This window comes from Nicotiana sylvestris, chromosome 5 (genome assembly GCF_000393655.2).
Source record: "Nicotiana sylvestris chromosome 5, ASM39365v2, whole genome shotgun sequence".
Classification (NCBI taxonomy): domain Eukaryota; kingdom Viridiplantae; phylum Streptophyta; class Magnoliopsida; order Solanales; family Solanaceae; genus Nicotiana; species Nicotiana sylvestris.
Window position 1 is genome coordinate 104472662 of NC_091061.1, and position 19969 is coordinate 104492630.

Below are 19969 nucleotides of genomic sequence, written 5' to 3' on the forward strand. Positions count from 1 at the left end.
CCCCGTTTGAAACACTCAGAAACTCTCCCGTTTTTTTTTATGTTTAAATGCTAAAAGCATCCAGAAAAATTTACTTGTACTCGGTTGCATCTACGGTCGAGTACGCACTTGAAATGATAGTTATTAATCTTGTAGTGAAGAAAATATTTTCTAACAACATTTAATTATTAATAGTGTATTCTTCGTCTTATTTTATGTAAAGACGTTCGATTGCACAAAGAGTTTTAAGAAAGTTAAAAAAAAATTAACATATTTGTCAAATATATGCAAATTACAAATATCATCATTTTAAATGATTGATGATGAGAGTCCAAGATAATTTTTTATTTTCTCTCTTCTATAAAAGAATGAGCTTTGACATCAAGGGGTCTCAATAAGTCATATTATCAAAGATAAAATGGTAGGCTAAAATTAAATGATTTTCAAAAAGAAGAATGTGTATGTCACAAAATGAGACAGAATAATCAAGAAGATGTGCTTTAACAACCTAATCATTTTTGAACTTTTAATCATAAACCTAGATTCTTTAGTTTGTCCACCACTTCTTAACGAATAACTCTTTTAATGGGAGAACTATCCACCTTTAGAGCCACAATCAGTACGCGTTTGCCTAGTTCGTGGAACTTAAAATGAATGTATGACAGATTTTGTCATCCTATAGTTGTACCAAAATGAAAATGAAAAGAGGAAGAGAAAAAGAAAAGTAAAGAGCTAAGTTAGTTCACTATAAAAATGTGGAAAAGATAAAAGCAGAAAGGCATATTGCATTTTATATCGGTAGACTATTTCACAGAAGCAACAAGCTAAGACTTTTAACCAGTAGGAACCTGCATACACTAGGAAAGATCTGATAGAGAAGTACACTTACTACTTGCTCATACTAAATAATTTCTGATAAGAACCTTACATATGTTGACTTCTATTATAACTACATATCCATTCTCCAAATAACCAGAGGCAGTTTCAAGGATTGCTGGCAGTGTACTGCGCTTTGAACTCAAGAACCGGGGGCAAAGGCAGCTACACCTATTCCACAGGAGACTCTTCTATATAGAATGTAAAAGGAACTGAAAAATTTAAGCTTACATAAAGACGTACAAGATAAGTACCAGTACACCAGCCTACATCAAAGGTTCCTGCATTTTAGAACATCCCATTCCCGAGATCACATCAGATCTTCAGCTGTTCCAATTTCTCTATCTCTTCAGACTCTTGCAGCTTCCTGTCAGCTGCAATCCCAGTCACACCTGTTGGCGTTGCTGAGTTCTTTGAAGCCACTGGATCAACTTGAACTGGTAAAATGTTAAAATCAGTTGGCTTCTCTAGCTGAGCTGGTTGGACTCGAGAGCCTGGTCGCTCCTCAACATGGACCCCTGAGAGGCATTGTGGTGATGGAGCTACTTTAATCGATGAGTCATGCACCTGAATTTCAGGTTCCTTTAGAGCCAGTTGTTCCTCAACTCGAACAGGTGCAGTTCTAGAAAATAGGGGTTTCCTTAATTCAAGTGCTGGATCTAACGCCGGTAGTTCCTCTGACCGTGTAGGGGGAGCAGCATAAACTGGCACTGTCTGTCTTACACAGACAGGTGGTGCCACTCCGAATCCTGGTGGCCTCATTGCCCTTGGAGATTGAGATGGTGGCGGAAGTTGTGGTGCGGAGAAAACAGGAACTGCATTCCTTATTGTCACTGGAGGCGCCATTCTATGGTGTGGGCCAAAATGCCTGATAGGAATATATGGTGCTGCGCCAACGACAGGGAACTTATCTGCTCGAACACTGTGGCTCTCCATGGAAAAGCTTTCATTTATAATACTACTGATTGCTTGTGCTGTTCTTGGACTCAAGGATGTATTACTTCCTGTAGTACTAATAGGTCGACTTTGAGAAGCAGTTTTTACACATAATGGACTGACTGGTCTAGTGCGAGCAGCAGTTCTTGGGCATATTAGTGGAAGGATTTTTGATGTTGAAGATGGAAGCTGCTGTATACTTGATGGTCTGGGATTAGGTATTGGAAATTTAATTGGAAATGGTACTTTAGCCAGTTTTGCCTTCAAAATATACTCTCTCAGAGCACGTGCCACAGTTACATGCTCCTGCTCATCATTTTTACCTCTATCTGGTACTGAACTTTCAGACTGCTGTGCCACTGGATGGAAAAAAAAAGTAAAAGCATGTCACTCACCAACAACCTAAAGTTTTTTATCACATATCAAAGTGCATATCAAATGTGATACTGAACAAAACCAAAAGGAACAAAAACGAGAAATCAGAATTGAAAATTCATTGCCATATCTCTGAAAAGACAAATGTTCAGACAAATATCCATGTGCAGCAGTGAAAACATTCTATGTAAACCCTACCATCAAAAATAAACAAATCATGCCTAATTGACCAAATAATCATTTGTAAGCACAATAGAAGCAAACATTAGACTATCACACTGAAACTGCACTTGACATCATTATACTCTTTGAAAAAGTTAATACTCCTACATTGCTGCAAGGAATTGGCAGTATGAGAGTCAATCAGCTCAAAAAAAGTCCCATAGCAGGTAATATTTTCATCCTTTCAATTACTTAGACAAGCACACAGGCAGCCTTGCCTCACAATTCAACCTTCAAGTATGGCCTGACAAAACCAAGACACATGCATGCGTGTGCACTTGAGATCACATTTTCGTAAAGGGCCACTCCGTGGAGCTTGTGAAACAAATATGGATTTGCTACGTGACAATCGATGAAAATAAACAAAAGGCAGGAGGTTATGTGCTTGTGACTGTTTAATGGTTTATCATCCGGGAAGCTGTCTTCACGTCACTAGTCATTGCCCTCCTCACCAGCTGCTGTTCAATTACTACTGTTAAGTTGTCCCACATGGGTAGAATGTGAAATATTTGGTCTACTTATATGGTCTTAGGCCATCCTCACCTCATGGCTTTTGGGCGCCCATATTACTTTTCTTAACGTGGTATCAATGCCAGACCAATTTCAATTCTTGATTTACCCGATGTTGGGCCCCCATATTATGTTGTCACTCCAGTATATGGATAGCAATCCCCAGAGCCCATTTCTTACTACCATACACATAATGCAGTATAATCCAAGTAAAGCATGAGGAGATTCAATAATATTCATCTGAAGGATGCTACTAATGCTGCGGAAGGAAAACTGTCCCAATACGCTTGATATGGTACACGCACAAGAAAAGTGACAAATCAGCAGGTTTCATTTTCTGCTGGTCAATGCAAGGCACTTTTTCTTTTTGGTTTTTCCTTTTCTAGTGGGAAGGGGCTGTGAAGGGGTAATATTTAGAACTGATCAAGTTTCAAGAGTCAAAATGAGCCTCAAGTAAAAACTCATGCTCCAAGTTTGACTCCACTTCTCCTTTCCAAAAGTTTGATACAGCTTCTGTGGTTAGAGTCTCAAATAAAGCTTCAGTTGACTCCAAAAAGTCTTATTCTCCAGGCTTTGTCTTCTCTATCAATCTTTCCATCTTTCTTTCTATTTCTCAAGCTAACTATTTGTATGTGTTAGGAAGGCTGTCTTATGGTCAATGTTCCCAAAGGTAAACATAACTGACAGTCAACGTCATCTATTAGATGTCTTTAGCATCCATAGAAATCAACTGATTTCATCTGTTTGCTAGCTCTAATCACTAACTACACTCTTTAGTGATCCCTTATTCTTGCTCCTTTCTCCTACTTTTGCAACAGTTGTTCACCCTATCTACTCTTCAGCTGCTCCTTGATTTTTTTTTTTTTTTTTTTTTGAGAATAAGCTTTTCCTTGCAGTTCTTCCGGCAGAGGCACTCCACTATCATCGAACTAAAAGCCCCTGAACCTCTCTCCAGAAAATCAAGCCATTTTGTTTCAATCAACCAAACAAAATCATTACATACCCTTTCATGAAACCAACAGTACAACAGTAAAATTTACAGCACATACACTAAGTGCCGTACTAGTAGGGATTGTCAACTTGTCATACAAGATTAGACATGATTAAAAATGATCACATTTGCCACAAGGTGCAACTAGTAGACATAGAAGATAAAAGGAGAGAAGGTGCTTGAGATGATTTGATATGTCCTGTGTTGACCTCACAATGCATCGGTCCCCGGGTATGAAACCATGGAGAATGAAAGATAAGTTGCTCTGACACGACAGTTTAGGCACCGCACCCGTGTCGACACAACACTAGTATGGGTGTGGGTATGGCATCCGTACCGGATCTGGTCAAACTATTTTGGGTACTTTGATCACGAGGTACGAAAAAGTTCGAGATGAGATACAATTTGATTGCCGAAATCAGAATCAAAACTAGGTTAAATTTGAAGAGAATAGCATATCTCATCTAGGAAATCAATCATTTACTTATCTACAACTTAAGAATAAAAAAGAAATTCACACTTTACAATCTATACGTAAGTATTCCACAAAACTTCTCATAATTTAGAAATAGTTTTACATTTTTATTTTTTGAATTATTTTTAGCCGGATCCCGCAGCCGTATCCGTACTAGGATTCATATCCCCGAATCTTAGAATTTACATCTCGAAGGACCCGACATCTAGATCTGCACCCGTGTCCGAGCAACTTAGAATGAAAGTGCTAAAAAGGAATGAGATAGACCTAAAATCATATCGAAGGAAGTTGTCTTAAAAAAACTACAATTTCTTGGAATCCATGCAAATTTAGCAAAAGATAGGGCACAACGAATGAAAAAGATCTATATAAGCAATATCAATTAGTAGGGGATGTATGCTTTAGTCATGTTAGTACATTTACTTTAGAACTTATGCTTTCTAGGAGCTTAACCCTATCTAAGATTTTTATGCCAATAGAATATATAGAGAACTTCTAGTAATTATCATATTTTTGAGTTATGTTGGGCTAAGATGAATTTAAATGGAGAAATATGATCAGTGAGGATTCATAAAGCCGACCCCAACTTGTTTGGGGATGAGATTAGTTCCGTAATCATGCGCAAGCAAAATATGACACACATAGCCTCTACATATGTTAAGACAAAAGATGGAAAAAATTTCTAATCCTGAGAGTTGAACAGTAGAGAGCAGAAGGCTACTCCCTCCACAAGCATGAAATGGCCAAAGAGAGAAATATGGGGTTTTGGGGGTGGGGGGGTGCACAAGCCCCGATACACCTTTAGAGTCTCTCTTCATAAAGAAATAAGATTTCCGAAGTTATAATTTTATCCAGCAACTATCAATTAGCTCAGTAGGTATTCAGATAACTTACATAGTTTCAGAGATGACCAGGCTGTCATTGCTGCATTCTTTTCAGCTTGCTTCTTATTCTTAGCTGGCTCTCCCGTAAATGTGACGCCTGCCAATTCTACTATGCAGGTAAAGATGGGAAGGTGTCCTACACCAGACCTAAAGGTTGTATATGTTGGCAATAATGCTCCTACTCTTTGTGAAACTTCCTGTAGTAGATTCTTATATACCCCCGTCTCATCCTGCAAATTGTAGATAGCAGAATTAGAAAATAAGCATGACGATAGCAAACAACAAATCATTAGTTTTTCTTTTTCTTTTTGCTAATGAAGCAAATAACCAATCATCAGTATGAGCCTGCAGAAAGATTTGTGCCAATACTTGGCAGCTACATCTCCAATGACTAGATGAATTTTACATATCCCTATATAGTACAAACACCAATATATAGGTGTTTCCGTCGCAAAGACATCGATGGGCCACATTATACATATGTAAAAATGGGGTTTTAATCTCCTCTATGACATTACAGGATCTATACCTAAAAAATGCACCAATACAACAACAACAACAACAACAACAACAACCCAGTATAATCCCACTTAGTGGGTTCTGGGGAGGGTAGTGTGTACGCAGACCTTACCCCTACCCTAGGGTAGAGAGGCTGTTTCCAAATAGACCCCCGGCATTCTTCCCGCCAAGAACTTCCCACCTTGCTCCTGGGGAGACTCGAACTCACAACCTCTTGGTTGGAAGTGGACGTTGCTTACCATCAGAGCAACCCCTGATGCACCAATAAAAAATGCACCAATACAACAAGACAAAAACTCCATACTTTTAAAAAAAAAAATTGAACAGAATTAATTATGGCAGTAATTCTTAGAGATATCGGTTTGGGAAACTTAGACCTGTCTAGCTCTAAGATAAAAACATAAGGAACTTCTTTTTTGATATGAAGATAAAGCTGAAGGAACTAAACCCTAAACCCTAAACAAAAGGAGCTATGTTCACCAAACCACAAATTTCTCAACAAAGATGATTTAACAATACAAAGCAAAATATAAGTCTTCTTTTGGGCGCAAGGTTTGCAACTTGGTGGATAATGTGCCAAGCCCTCTACTTTCTCCCCTTAAATACCAGACTTTTGTCTATGGCTTGATGTGCACCTAACCCATACATTACTCACAGCGCTGTTACCACTAGACCAAGCCCGGGGAAACTAGTAAAGAAGAGAAAACCAATACATTATACTAATGAACAATAACTCTTCCCATGATATTAAGTACTGCACTTACTAAATGACAACAACTCACCATCTTTATCTATTTCTCTTATTTCACAAAAGACACAAGATGCCAGTTGTTTTTACAGTACCCAACTTAGCTAGGACCACTTCACTTATCAGAAGTCAACAATATGAAGTATTGTGAATGATATTAACTACTCAACCACCAATTTCATCGTTTCACTTATACTCTATCATTATGATTGCACCACTTCCGCTAGAGGAGTCCCACTTCTGTTGTTCGGACTCCCCAGTTTCTATTCCTAAAAGAATAATGCAAATGCCTACTCTATCATCTGTAATGTGCTGAGTACAATCAACATTAAGAGACGCCTAATATGAGCATACACTTTCCAAAATATGAGTTCCGCATCCAAGTCCACATGTTACTTTGGTCTCAAAGGCCTAAATCATATATCATTACGATATTATTATAGTTCAATTATAATCTTTTAAACATCCAACTTAAAGATAAACATCAAATATGCTTAAGTTTGACATTTTTTGACAATTAAAGCTAAAAGGTAAGCTTAAGTTTGACATGTGCAAGAGAGACTTTCCAGCTATCGAAATGAATCTTGACGAAAAGAATGTGGATAACTGATAATTAGGAAATCACTAGGAAGCCCTCCTGAGTGAGGCATCAAGTCATAGAATATCAAAATATTACAGCTTAAAAATGATTTATCCCAAACCTATTGATGTAAACTTAGACAGGAGAAAGTGGAGACAGAACAGACAGTCATACATGATACACATTGATAGGCCATTGTATGTGTCAAATTCTAAAATGTGCATTGATAAATTTAGAAGTCCTAGCTATATCCACATTTAACTCTAAAATGCACATTATGTACATATAGTTCCAGAACTTCCGAAAAGAAGTGTTCAACACTTCAAGTCACACAACAGTCGAGTAACTTGGCAGACTTTACAGTTGCTGGAAAATAAATACATATTCAAAACAAACTTAAATCCGTCAATTACATTAGACACAATTTCACAACCATATAAGAAGCTGAGAATCCAACAGCCAAATATCTTACACACAGCTCTCCTACAACATCAACTAGAAAAAAGAGGAGATAACTCAGGATTTCAATTATATGCACTGGCAATTTTTATTTTTATTTTACATAATTTAACCAGTTATGGCATGATAGTCACTGTTTTCCAGGTTACCAATCAATGCTTGCTTTTAGGCTAATAATGGCAAAGTCATTGAAGCTTATGATTATGAACATTTCTGCTATCTCACAGCCTCATAAAGACGAATTAACCATTCTACCCAACCTCTTACCATAGAAGATCAGCATTCCTTATACAGCTAAACTCAACCCAATAGAAACCATAAATGCAACACCTAAACATTTATGGAAAAACCCTAAAATTTGAAAATTAACTCACGAGAATTCTAGCGGCGAGGGAGTTAGAAGGACCACGACTAGCGAGTGCATTGAGTGCAACCTCAGCGGCGGAGTGCTCGGCCTGACGAAGTGTGGAGCAGTAGTTAGGACTCTCGAAAATCTCGCCGTTGAAGTTCACCGTCGCCTTGAACCGCGGCGCGTGATCGGGACCTTCTCTTATACATGTGTAGGACGGCAAGTTGAAGCAGCTCCTCTGTGCCAGCTCCTGTAGCTGGTTCTTATACATTTCTTCAACAACCGACACACCAATCCCAGCAAACACGAAAAATGAAACTTCAAAAAGTAAATGGAAGAAAAATCAGCTGAAATCAGTTAATTGAATAATCGGAGGCTTTCATGTTCGCTGGCCATGGAGATCGATCGGAGAGTTACTCTAGGGTTTTTGGTGTATTTACATACACTTGGAGTGTATGTAATGATTTACGGAGAGAGAGAGAGTAACATCTGAGGATTTTTGCCTCTACAGAGAGAAAAACAGCTAGATTTTCTTCAAAAAAGGAAAAAAAGAGTTTAATTTAATTAGTGAACTCTTTTTTCGGCTTGCATTAAAGAACAGGTGTGGACTACTCATCTACGCGCATTCTCATGTTGTTAAGGTAGAGAAATTATGAAATTTGACCGTTTAGAGGACCATTTCTTTCATTCACGAACTAATTTTACAAAATTACGATAATGATTGTAGTATTATTACTGGGAGTGCCCAAAATAAATTGGTCACTTATTATAGACCGGAGGGAGTAATAATGAACAAAAAATGCTACCATTATCTATGAAAGTAGTCATGGAGACACTATAATGTTATAAATAATAGTAATACGTAATTTGTTATGTATGAGTTATCTAGTTTAAGAGCATACGTGTGTATAGGGTAAAATATGTTTATATTTAATGCTCACATGATAAAGCGACACGTGTAGCCGAAGACAGAAGACAATCAAGGCCGAAGACAATGATCTCGTTTGTTATCGGAGAGAATGGTATTCATAAAGGCGAAATAAATATTTGCCACTCGGTAGCATTTAATGGAGAATATTCTACAGCACTAAGCACATGGTCCGTTACAAAGAATTTGGCATTCACTCCCTATCATTACACATTCTTCAATGACCCTCATAATTGTCATTAAAGAGGGGCTTGATCCTAGGACCTTGTTCCCTAGGTGCAACTATAAATAGTGAACTCTACAACCATTGTAAGAGAGACTAATTTTCTAACAAGCTAATACTATACTTTGCTCAAAAGCTTAATACTATTTTATCCTCTTACTTATTAATATTGTTCTTATTGCCCCCGAAACGGAGATTTCTGCTATTTTATTTCGATTTCAAGACTAAGTCTTACTTTCTTGTTTAATTCATTTATCATTTTAGGATCAAATCGATTCACTTGTCTATAAATTATGTATAAATTCAACTGTACTGCTTTACGGGTATATAGTTTGTCACCTATCGTGGGTTTTAGACAGTTGTGTAATTGAGTTGATCCTTTGTCACGACCCCAGTTCGACCTCCGTGAACCATCATGACGGCACCTAGTCTCTACGACTAGGTGAGCCTAAAACGTGGAAGATAAACCAATTTGCGGAAGAATATAATTTAAAATAGAAATAATGTAATAAAACATCGTTTTAAAAGTGCCGCTCAGCATACAAAATATAACTCTCAAATCCAATATATATCTATCGCAAAACCCGAAAACCCATGAATCACAAGCTAAGAGATACATAAGAAGCTCCAACTCCAGAAATGTCTAACAAAAGGGGAATACTGAAGGGCTATACTATTATAGAAAGATAGAAAGGGACTCCTTGGTCTGCGGATGCGGCAGATATACCTCGAAATCTCTACAGAAGCGCCTCGCCTCAAGGATGATAAGACAGAGTGAAAGTACTTGGATTTGCACATGAAAAACATGCGCAGAAAGGGCATGAGTACACGACAGCGGTACTTAGTAAGTGCCAAGCCTAACCTCGGTCGAGTAGTGACGAGAAAGGTCAGGGCCCTACCAAGGTTAAATAAAATATAAGGGTTAACAGTGTGAAGTAAAACAGTATAAATAAGTGCAACAGTAAGAAATAACATAGAATTGAAAGAACAACAACAACTAGAACAGAGACAAAATAAATCACGGGAAAGAAATACAGCTCAACACAGAGATAACAACCGGGCACCTTCCAGGATACCGTCCTGAAGTCCATCATATATATATATCCGAAAGATCTCCCAAGATCCCGTCCCGTAGTCCAACTATCAGTGCGCGGGGATCTACCAGATTCCTGACCCGTAGTCCCAAATATAAATACCCAGTACTGGGGAAATCTACCGGGTGCAGCCCCGTAGTTCCATATAATTGTGCAGGGGTATCTACCAGAATCCCACATCCGTAGTCCCAAATAAACAGATAAGGGGGAGCTACCGGAATCCCACATCCGTAGTCCCAAATAAACAGACAAGGAGGAGCTACCGGAATCCCACATCCGTAATCCCAACTAAACAGACACGGGGGAGCTACCGGAATCCCACATCCATAGTCCCAAATGTAATTACACAACAACATCAGGAAAGTATTCAGAAATGTCAATTTCATATCAAGGCAAATAAGTAATTCTAGCCTAGCATGCAACACGGAATTTAGGTAGAGCAATTGAGCAAATAAAGCAATTAAAACACTTAGACATGCTTTCCTATGCAAACAACAGGCTTTAAATGCAGGTAATATAAACAGAAAAAGAAACATACTAGTAATTACTTAATGAAAACCAGATTCTCAACAATTAGCACAAGTATGCACTCGTCACCTCACGGACAAGGCATTCAATTAACAATAATGCCAAATCCTAAGGGGAAGGTCCCCCACACAAGGTTAGACTAGCCACTTACCTCGAATCGGCTCAATAATCAACTCGAAACCATGCTCTTGCCACGAGTACTCGACTCCAAATGGCCCAAATCTATTCAATTCATTTGCATAATGTATATAACACTTCAAGTAATTGATTTTACAATTAAATTCTAAGCTAATACGCGAAATTAGGTAAAATGACCAAAACACCCCTAGGGCCCACGTCTTGAAATCGGGTAAAATTTATATTTTCAGAATCCTCATACTCTCACGAGCATACCAAATTTATCCAAATCTAAGGTCAAATTCCCAATCAAAAGTCAAATTTTAGGTCTAAGAACTTTCTTCCAACTTTTCCCCAATTTTCATCTCCAATCCGAAATTAAATGATGAAACTAACTATAGATTGATGGAATATAACTAGAAAGGGTTAAAGAATTGTTACCCACTGATCTCCTCTTCAATTTCCTCCCAAAATCGCCCTCTCCCGAGCTCCAAATCGAATTTCCAACTTTCAAAACTAAACCCTCGAAATTTCATATTTCTGCCCAGCTGTTACCGTATCTGCGGTCCCGCTTTTGCGGAACACTGGTCATATCTGTGACTCCTCACTTAAAACCAGATTCCGCATCTGCGACTCACCATCCGCAGATGTGGTACCACTCTTGCGGAAAGCCTACCGCTTCTGCGGCTCTTGCTGAACCTTTTTATTTTCGCTTCTGCGATTGATCCACCACTTCTGCGGCTCCGCACCTACGGTCCCATACTCGCAGGTGCGGTTATGACAGTAAAACAGCTGAAGCTGCAACTCCAAATTCCAAAAATCTTTCCGTTAACCATCCAAAATCATCTCGAGGCCCCCGAAACCTCAACCAAACCTACCAACATATCCCATAACTTCATTCAAACTTGTTCTGACCTTCGGAACTCTCAAAACAACATCAAAACACCTATTTTTCATCATATTCAAGCCTAAGAATCCCAAAAACTCTAAAAATACGCTTTTGATAAAAAAGTCTATCAAACCTCATTCGAATGACTTAAAATTTTGCACACACATCACATTCAATACTACGGAGCTACTCCAACTTCCAAAATTCCATTCTGACCCTCGGATCAAAATCTCACTATCGAACCGGAAACTTCAAAATTCGACCTTTCGGCATTTCAAGCCTAAATTAGCTACGAACCTCCAAAACATAATCTGAACACGCCCCTAAGCCCGAAATCCCCCCAACGAAGCTAACGGAACCATCGAATTTCCATTCCGGGGTTGTCTTCGCACTGTTCCGACTACGATCAACTTTTCAACACTTAAGCTCTCATTTAGAGACTAAGCATCCCAAAACTCTCCGAAACTCGAAACCGAACATCCCAGCAAATCAAAATAGTAGAAATAAACACGGGTAAAGCAGTTAATAGTGGATCGGGATGTTAATTCTTAAGATGACTGGCTGGGTCGTCACATCCTCCTACACTTAAACATTCGTTCGTCCTCGAACGAGCATAGAGACATACATGAAGTAGGGAATAGATGAGGGTAATGGCTGCGCATATTCTGCTCGGTCTCCCAGGTCGCTTCCTCGACCGGCTGGCCCCGCCACTGAACCTTTACTGATGCAATGTTCTTTGACCTCAGCTTTCTAACCTGCCTGTCCAATATTGCCACTGGCTCCTCAACATAGGATAGATCCTTGTCCAACTAGACTGAACTAAAATCTAACACGTGCGACGGATCACCGTGATACCTCCGGAGCATCGAAACATGAAATACCGGATGAACTCCTACCAAGCTGGGAGGTAAGGCAAGCTCATAATCAATCTCCCCAACACGCCTCAATATCTTAAAAGGGCCAATAAACCTTGGACTCAACTTTCCATTCTTCCCAAATCTCATAACGCCCTTCATAGGCGATACCCGAAGCAGAACCCGCTCTCCAATCATATAGGAAACATCATGAATCTTCCGTTCCGCATAGATCTTCTGTCTGGACTGGGCTGTACGGAGTCTATCTTGAATCACCTTGACCTTTTCCAAGGCATTCTAAACCAAGTATATGCCCAATAATCTAGCCTCACCCGGCTCAAACCAACCCACCGGGGATCTACACCGCCTACCATATAAAGCCTCGTACGGTGCCATCTAAATGCTGGACTGATAGCTGTTGTTATAGGCAAACTCCTCCAATGGCAAGAACTGATCCCAAGACCCTCAAAACTTAATCACACACGCACAGAGCATATCCTTAAGAATCTGAATAGTGCGCTCAGACTGTCCGTCCATCTGCGGGTGAAATGTTGTACTCAACTCCACTCGAGTACCCAACTCATGCTGAACGACTCTCTAGAACCGTGATGTTAACTGAGTACCTCTATTTGAAATGATGGAAACTGGAATACCATGCATACAAACAATCTCCCGGATATAGATCTTCGCCAACCGGTCCGAGGAATAAGTAGTACATACAAGAATAAAGTGAGCGGACTTGGTCAGCCGATCCACAATCACCCAAATAGCATCGAACTTTCTCAACGTCTGTGGGAGCCCAACTACAAAGTCCATAGTGATCATCTCCCACTTCCACTCCAGAATCTCTATCTGCTGAAGCAACCCACTCAGTCTCTGGTGCTCATACTTCACCTGCTGACAGTTGAGGCACCGAGCTACAAATCTAACTATATCTTTTCTTCATCCGCCTCCACCAGTAGTGCTGCCTCAAATCCTGATATATCTTCGCAGCACCCGGATGAATGGAATACCGCGAGCTATGGGCCTCCTCCAGAATCAACTCCCGAAGCCCATCAACATTGGCTACACAAATTCGACCCTGCATCCTCAATACCCCATCATCACCAATAGTCACATCTCTGGCATTACTGTGCTAAACCTTGTCCTTAAGAACAAGCAAATGAGTGTCATCATACTACCGCTCCCTGATACAATCAAATAGGGAAAACTGAGAAACCACGCAAGCTAGAACTCGACTAGGCTCCGAAAGATCCAATCTCACAAACTGGCTGGCTAAGGCCTGAACATCCATCGCCATAGGCCTCTCTGATGCTGGTAAATAAGCCAAACTCCCCAAACTCTCCGCCCGGTGACTCAAAGCATCGACCACCACATTGGCCTTGCTCGGGTGATACAAAATAGTGATATCATAGTACTTCAACAACTCTAACCACCTCATCTGGTGCAAATTTAGATCCTTTTGCTTGAACAGGTGCTGCAAGCTCCGATGATCAGTATAAATCTCACAAGGAACCCCGTATAAACAATGGCGCCAGATCTTCAGGGTGTGAACAATGGCGGCTAACTCAAAGTCGTGGACAGGGTAATTCTTCTCATGTATCTTCAACTATCTGGATGCGTAGGCAATCACCCTACCGTCCTGCATCAACACCGCTCTGAGGCCAATCCTCGAGGCGTCACAATAAACCATATAAGACCCCGAACCTGTAGGCAGTATCAAAATTGGGGCTGTAGTCAAAGCTGTCTTGAGCTTCTGAAAGCTCGCCTCACACTCCTCCGTCCACTGGAACGGAGCACCCTTCTGGGTCAATCTGGTCATAGGGGCTGCAATCGATGAAAACCCCTCAACAAAACGGCAGTAGTAACCCGCCAAGCCAAGGAAACTATGGATCTCTATAGCTGAGGATGGTCTAGGCTAACTCTGCACGACCTCTATTTTCTTCAGATCCACCTGAATACCCTCACTCGACACCACGTGTCCTAGAAATGCTACTGAATCCAACAAAACTCACATTTCGAGAACTTAGCATATAACTTCTTCTCTCTTAGAGTCTAAAGCACAATCTTTAGGTGCTGCTCATGATCCTCCCGACTCCGGGAATACACCAGAATTTCATCAATAAAGACAATGACGAATGAGTCAAGATACGGCCGAAACACACTGTGCATCAAATGCATAAAGGCTACTGGGGCATTGGTCAACCCAAATGACATAACAAGGAACTCGTAATGACCATACTGAGTCCTGAAAGCAGTCTTCGGGATATCTGGCTCCCGAATCTTCAACTAATGGTAACCTCAGCGCAAGTCAATCTTAGAAAACACCCGTGCCCTGAAGCTAGTCAAAGAGATCATCAATACGAGGCAAAGGATAACGGTTCTTAACTGTAACTTTGTTCAACTGGCGATAATCAATACACATAGCATAAAACCATTCTTTTTCTTTACAAACAAGATAAGAGCACCCCAAGATGATACACTAGGCCGAATAAAACCCTTATCAAGCAATTCCTGTAACTAATCCTTCAACTTCTTCAACTCGGGAGGAGACATATGATACGGAGGAATAGAAATGGGCTGAGTCCCCAGCAACATATCAATGCCAAAATCAATATCTCTATCAGGCGGCATGCCTGGAAGATCAACTAGAAAGACATCGGGAAAATCCCGTACTACTGGAACTAAATCAACCGAAGGGGTATCAATACTAACATCTCTCACAGAGGCTAAATACGCGTCACACCCCTTCTCAAGCATACGCAGAGCTTTAAGAAAAGAAATAACTCTACTGGGAGTGTGATCTAAAGTTCCCCTCCACTCAACATGCGGTACACCTAGCATAGCCAGAGTCACGGTTTTGGCGTGACAGTCAAGAATAACATAATGGGGCGACAACCAGTTCATGCCCAAGGTAATATCAAAATCTACCATGTTGAACAACAATAAATTGGCTTTGGTCTCAAAACCACTAAGAGCAACCAAACACGACCAATAAATGCGGTCCACAACAAGAGAATCTTCCACAGGAGTAGAAACATAAACAGGGGAACTCAAAGAATCCCGAGATACACCCAAATGCAGAGCAAAATAAGAAGACACATAAGAGTCAGTGGAGCCTGGATCGAATAGAACCAATGTATCTCTGTGACAGACCAATATAATACCTATGATGATAGAATCGGAGGCAACAACCTCGGTACGGGTAGGAAGGGCATAGTATCTGGCCTGGCCTCCCCCTTTAGGGCGACCTCTACCTCCCCAATCTCCATTTCTGGCTGGATGAGCAGACGGGGTAGCAACTGGAGCTGTAACCATAGCCTGAGAACTCTGTAGAGCGTGCTGTGGCTGAGAAGTCTGTGGAGGTGCACTCCTCCCAAGTCTAGGGCAATCCCTCACCACATGGCGTGTGTCACTACACTCAAAGCAAGCTCTGGGAGGACGTGGCAGTGGGAATTGTGCAGTACGGGTACTCCAAGACCCCTGAACACCTGAAACACTGTGTGAAATCTAAGATGCAAACTGAGCTGGCTGACCTACAAAACCTCTACCATGCCGTAATCTTCCTCCAAAATAAGGACCAGTGGGTCTTTCCAGTCTACGAGGTCTCCTCACTTCCCTATACTCTCTCTCCTGACCTCGTCTGTCCTCTCTCTCCTGGACCCACCTGTCCTTTACTCGGCGAGAGGTCCTCACCACCCACTGAACTGGGACCATAGGCTGTGTCGCTATGACACTTGGAACCCCACCAATGAGAACTCGCTGCTCTGTAGTAGGGGTGGCAGAAGTCTGGGTTCCTTCCCCAATCTGTGAAGTAGCGGGTACAACCTCAATCAACCCCGCCTGAACTAACGTACCAAACATGCTCAGGAACTGTGCTAATGTCTCTTGAAGTGCTGGAGCAGTAGTAGCAGTATGCGTATCAGGTGCCTGGACTCCGGCTGGAACTGTTGGTGGTACCTCGGTGGAAGCTCGCATAGGTGCTCTGGCTGCACCACGTGCGCATCCTTAGCCTCTACCTCGGCCCCGACCTATAACGGCTGCAGTAAGGGGCGCGAGTGCCTGATCATCTCGGGTAGCGCGTGTCCTCACCATCTGTGAGAGAATAGAAGATAGAAGTTTAGAATTGTGATATCAAAATCTCGCAGGACAAGGAAATCAAATGAAGTGGAATTTTCCTAATGGATACATAACCTCTCGTAGATAAGTACAGACGTCTCCGTACCGATCAGCGAGACTCTAATAAATTGGCTTGTGATCCATGACTCCTAGGAACCTAGAGCTCTAATACCAACTTGTCACGACCCTGGTTCGCCCTCCGTGAACCATCGTGACGGCACCTAGTCTCTACGACTGGGTAAGCCTAAAACGCGGAAGATAAACCAATTTGCGGAAGAATACAATTTAAAACATAAATAATGTAATAAAATAGAGTTTTAAAAGTGCCGCTCGGCATACAAAGTATAACTCTCAAATCCAATATATATCTATCCCAAAACTCGGAAACCCATGAATCACAAGCTAAGAGATACATAAGAAGCTCTAACTCCAGAAATATCTAACAAAAGGGGAATACTGAAGGGCTATACTATTACAGAAAGATAGAAAGGGATTCCTCGATCTGCGGACGTGGCAGATATACCTCGAAGTCTCTACAGAAGCGCCTCGCCTAAAGGATGATAAGACAGAGTGAAAGTACCTAGATCTGCACATGAAAAACATGCGCAGAAAGGGCATGAGTACACGACAGCGGTACTCAGTAAGTTCCAAGCCTAACCTCGGTCGTGTAGTGACGAGGAAGGTCAGGTCCCTACTGAGGTTAAATAAAATATAAAGGTTAACAGTGTGAAATAAAACAGTATAAATAAGTGCAACAGTAAGAAATAACATAGAATTGAAAGAACAGCAATAACTAGAACAGAGACAAAATAAATCACGGGAATGAAATACAGCTCAACACAGAGATAACAATCGGGGCACCTTCCAGGATACCGCCCTGAAGTCCATTATATATATATGTATATATATATATATATATATATATATATATATATATATATATATATATATATATATATATCTCAAGTATCTCTTGGGATCCCGTCCCGTAGTCCAACTATCAGTGCGCGGGAATCTATCGAAATCCCGATCCGTAGTCCCAAATATAAATACCTAGTACTGGGGAAATCTACCTAGTGCAGTACCGTAGTTCCATATAACTATGCATGGGGATCTACCGGAATCCCACATTCGTAGTCCCAAATAAACAAACAAGGGGGAGCTACCAGAATCCCACATCTGTAGTCCCAAATAAACAGTACCAGAATCCCACATCCGTAGTCCCAAATGTAATTACACAGCAGCATCAGGAAAATATTGAGAAATGTCAATTTCATATCAAGGCAAATAAGTAATTCTAGCCTAGCATGCTGCACGGAATTCAGGTAGAGCAGTTGAGCAAATAAGGTAATTAAAACACTTACACATGCTTTCCTAAGCTAACAACAGGCTTTAAATGCAGGTAATATAAACAGGAAAAGAAACATACTAGTAATTACTTAATGAAAATCGGATTCTCAATAATTAGCACAAATACACACTCGTCACCTGACGTATAAGATATTTTAATTAACAGTAATACCAAATCGTAAGGGGAAGGTCCCCCACACAAGGTTAGACAAGCCACTTACCTCGAACCGGCTCAATAATCAACCCGAAACCACGCTCTTGCCACGAGTACTCGACTCCAAATGGCTCAAATCTATTCAATTCATTTGCATAATGTAAATAACACTTCAAGTAATTGATTTTACAATTAAATTCTAAGCTAATACACGAAATTAGGTAAAATGACCAAAACGCCCCTCGGGCCCACGCCACGAAATCGGGTAAAATTTATATTTTCAGAATCCTCATACTCTCACGAGTTCATACATACCAAAATTATCCAAATCTAAGGTCAAATTCCCAATCAAAAGTCAAATTTTAGGTCTAAGAACTTTCTTCCAACTTTTCCCCAATTTTCATCTCCAATCCGAAATTAAATGATGAAACTAACTATAGATTGATGGAATATAACTAGAAAGGGTTAAAGAATTGTTACCCACTGATCTCCTCTTCAATTTCCTCCCAAAATCGCCCTCTCCCGAGCTCCAAATCGAATTTCCAACTTTCAAAACTAAACCCTCGAAATTTCATATTTCTGCCCAGCTGTTACCGTATCTGCGGTCCCGCTTTTGCGGAACACTGGTCATATCTGTGACTCCTCACATAAAACCAGATTCCGCATCTGCGACTCACCATCCGTAGATGCGGTACCGCTCTTGCGGAAAGCCTACCGCTTTTGCAGCTCTTGATGAACCTCCCCATTTCCGCTTCTGCGATTGATCCGCCGCTTCTGCGGCTCTGCACTTGCGGTCCCACTCGCAGGTGCAGTTATGACATAAAAACAGCTGAAGTTGCAACTCCAAATTCCAAAAATCTTTCCGTCAATCATCCAAAATCATCCCGAGGCCCCCAGGACCTCAACCAAACCTACCAACATATCCCATAACTTCATCCAAACTTGTTCCGACCTTCGGAATGCTCAAAACAACATCAAAACACCTATTTTTCATCGGATTCAAGCCTAAGAATCCCAAAAACTCTAAAAATAAGCTTTCGATCAAAAAGTTTATCAAACCCCGTCCGAATGACTTGAAATTTTGCACACACGTCACATTCAACACTACGGAGCTACTCCAACTTCTGAAATTCCATTCCGACCCTCGGATCAAAATCTCACTATCGAACCGAAAACTTCAAAATTTGACCTTTCGACATTTCAAGCCTAAATTAGCTACGGACCTCCAAAACACAATCCGAACACGCCCCTAATCCTGAAATCCCCCAAAGGAGCTAACAGAACCATTAGATTTCCATTCCGAGGCCGTATTCGTACTATTCCGACTACGGTCAAACACTTAAGCTCTCATTTAGGGACTAAGTGTCTCAAAACTCTCTGAAACTCAAAACCAGACATCTCGACAAATCAAAATAGTAGAAATAAACACGAGGAAAACAATTAATAGGGGATCATGGCGTTAGTTCTTAAGACAACCGGCCGGGTAGTCACATCTTTGCATCTATTTCTAACCTGTCTGATTCTTTGTTCCTAGCAAAAATCACAAAAAAATGGCAGATAACTATGTCAACATCACACACAACATTGAGGCCAAGGAAAACCAGTCTCAGCATGAAGATTCCATCAGTGATACCCGCAACGAGGGGGTGAGGCCACACCGGTTCGTGGTGGGCAATATCGGCAACTTGTTCGAGAAGTAACTCCTGATGATGCTGAAGACGAACATATTGTTGAAATCGTAAGGATCCCGAGGGAGAAGCAAAAGACCATTATTTTTCACTTACTCACGACAGGATCAGGTCATGACGGA

At 40.8% G+C, this 19969-nt stretch overlaps 1 protein-coding gene across 1 annotated transcript; it reads right to left on the reverse strand.

Moving 5' to 3' along the window:
* Nucleotides 1-746: 746 nt before the first annotated feature.
* LOC104214413 (double-stranded RNA-binding protein 2-like) lies at nt 747-8469 on the reverse strand. The gene is made up of 3 exons (XM_009764104.2): nt 7929-8469; nt 5259-5478; nt 747-2150 (listed from the first exon to the last, which is right to left on the reverse strand). The coding sequence occupies exons 1-3, from the start codon at nt 8172-8174 to the stop codon at nt 1171-1173; spliced, it is 1446 nt and encodes a 481-aa protein (XP_009762406.1). The 5' UTR covers nt 8175-8469; the 3' UTR covers nt 747-1170.
* Between the last annotated feature and the right edge of the window lie 11500 nt (nt 8470-19969).

Excerpts from the sequence above, each read along its gene's own strand:
- LOC104214413 (XM_009764104.2), bottom strand. The coding sequence starts at position 8,174 with ATGTATAAGAACCAGCTACAGGAGCTGGCACAGAGGAGCTGCTTCAAC. Across the intron at positions 5,479-7,928 it reads CCCTCGCCGCTAGAATTCTC|GATGAGACGGGGGTATATAA; the intron begins GTGAGTTAATTT and ends TACAATTTGCAG. Across the intron at positions 2,151-5,258 it reads CTGGTCATCTCTGAAACTAT|TGGCACAGCAGTCTGAAAGT; the intron begins GTAAGTTATCTG and ends TTTTCCATCCAG.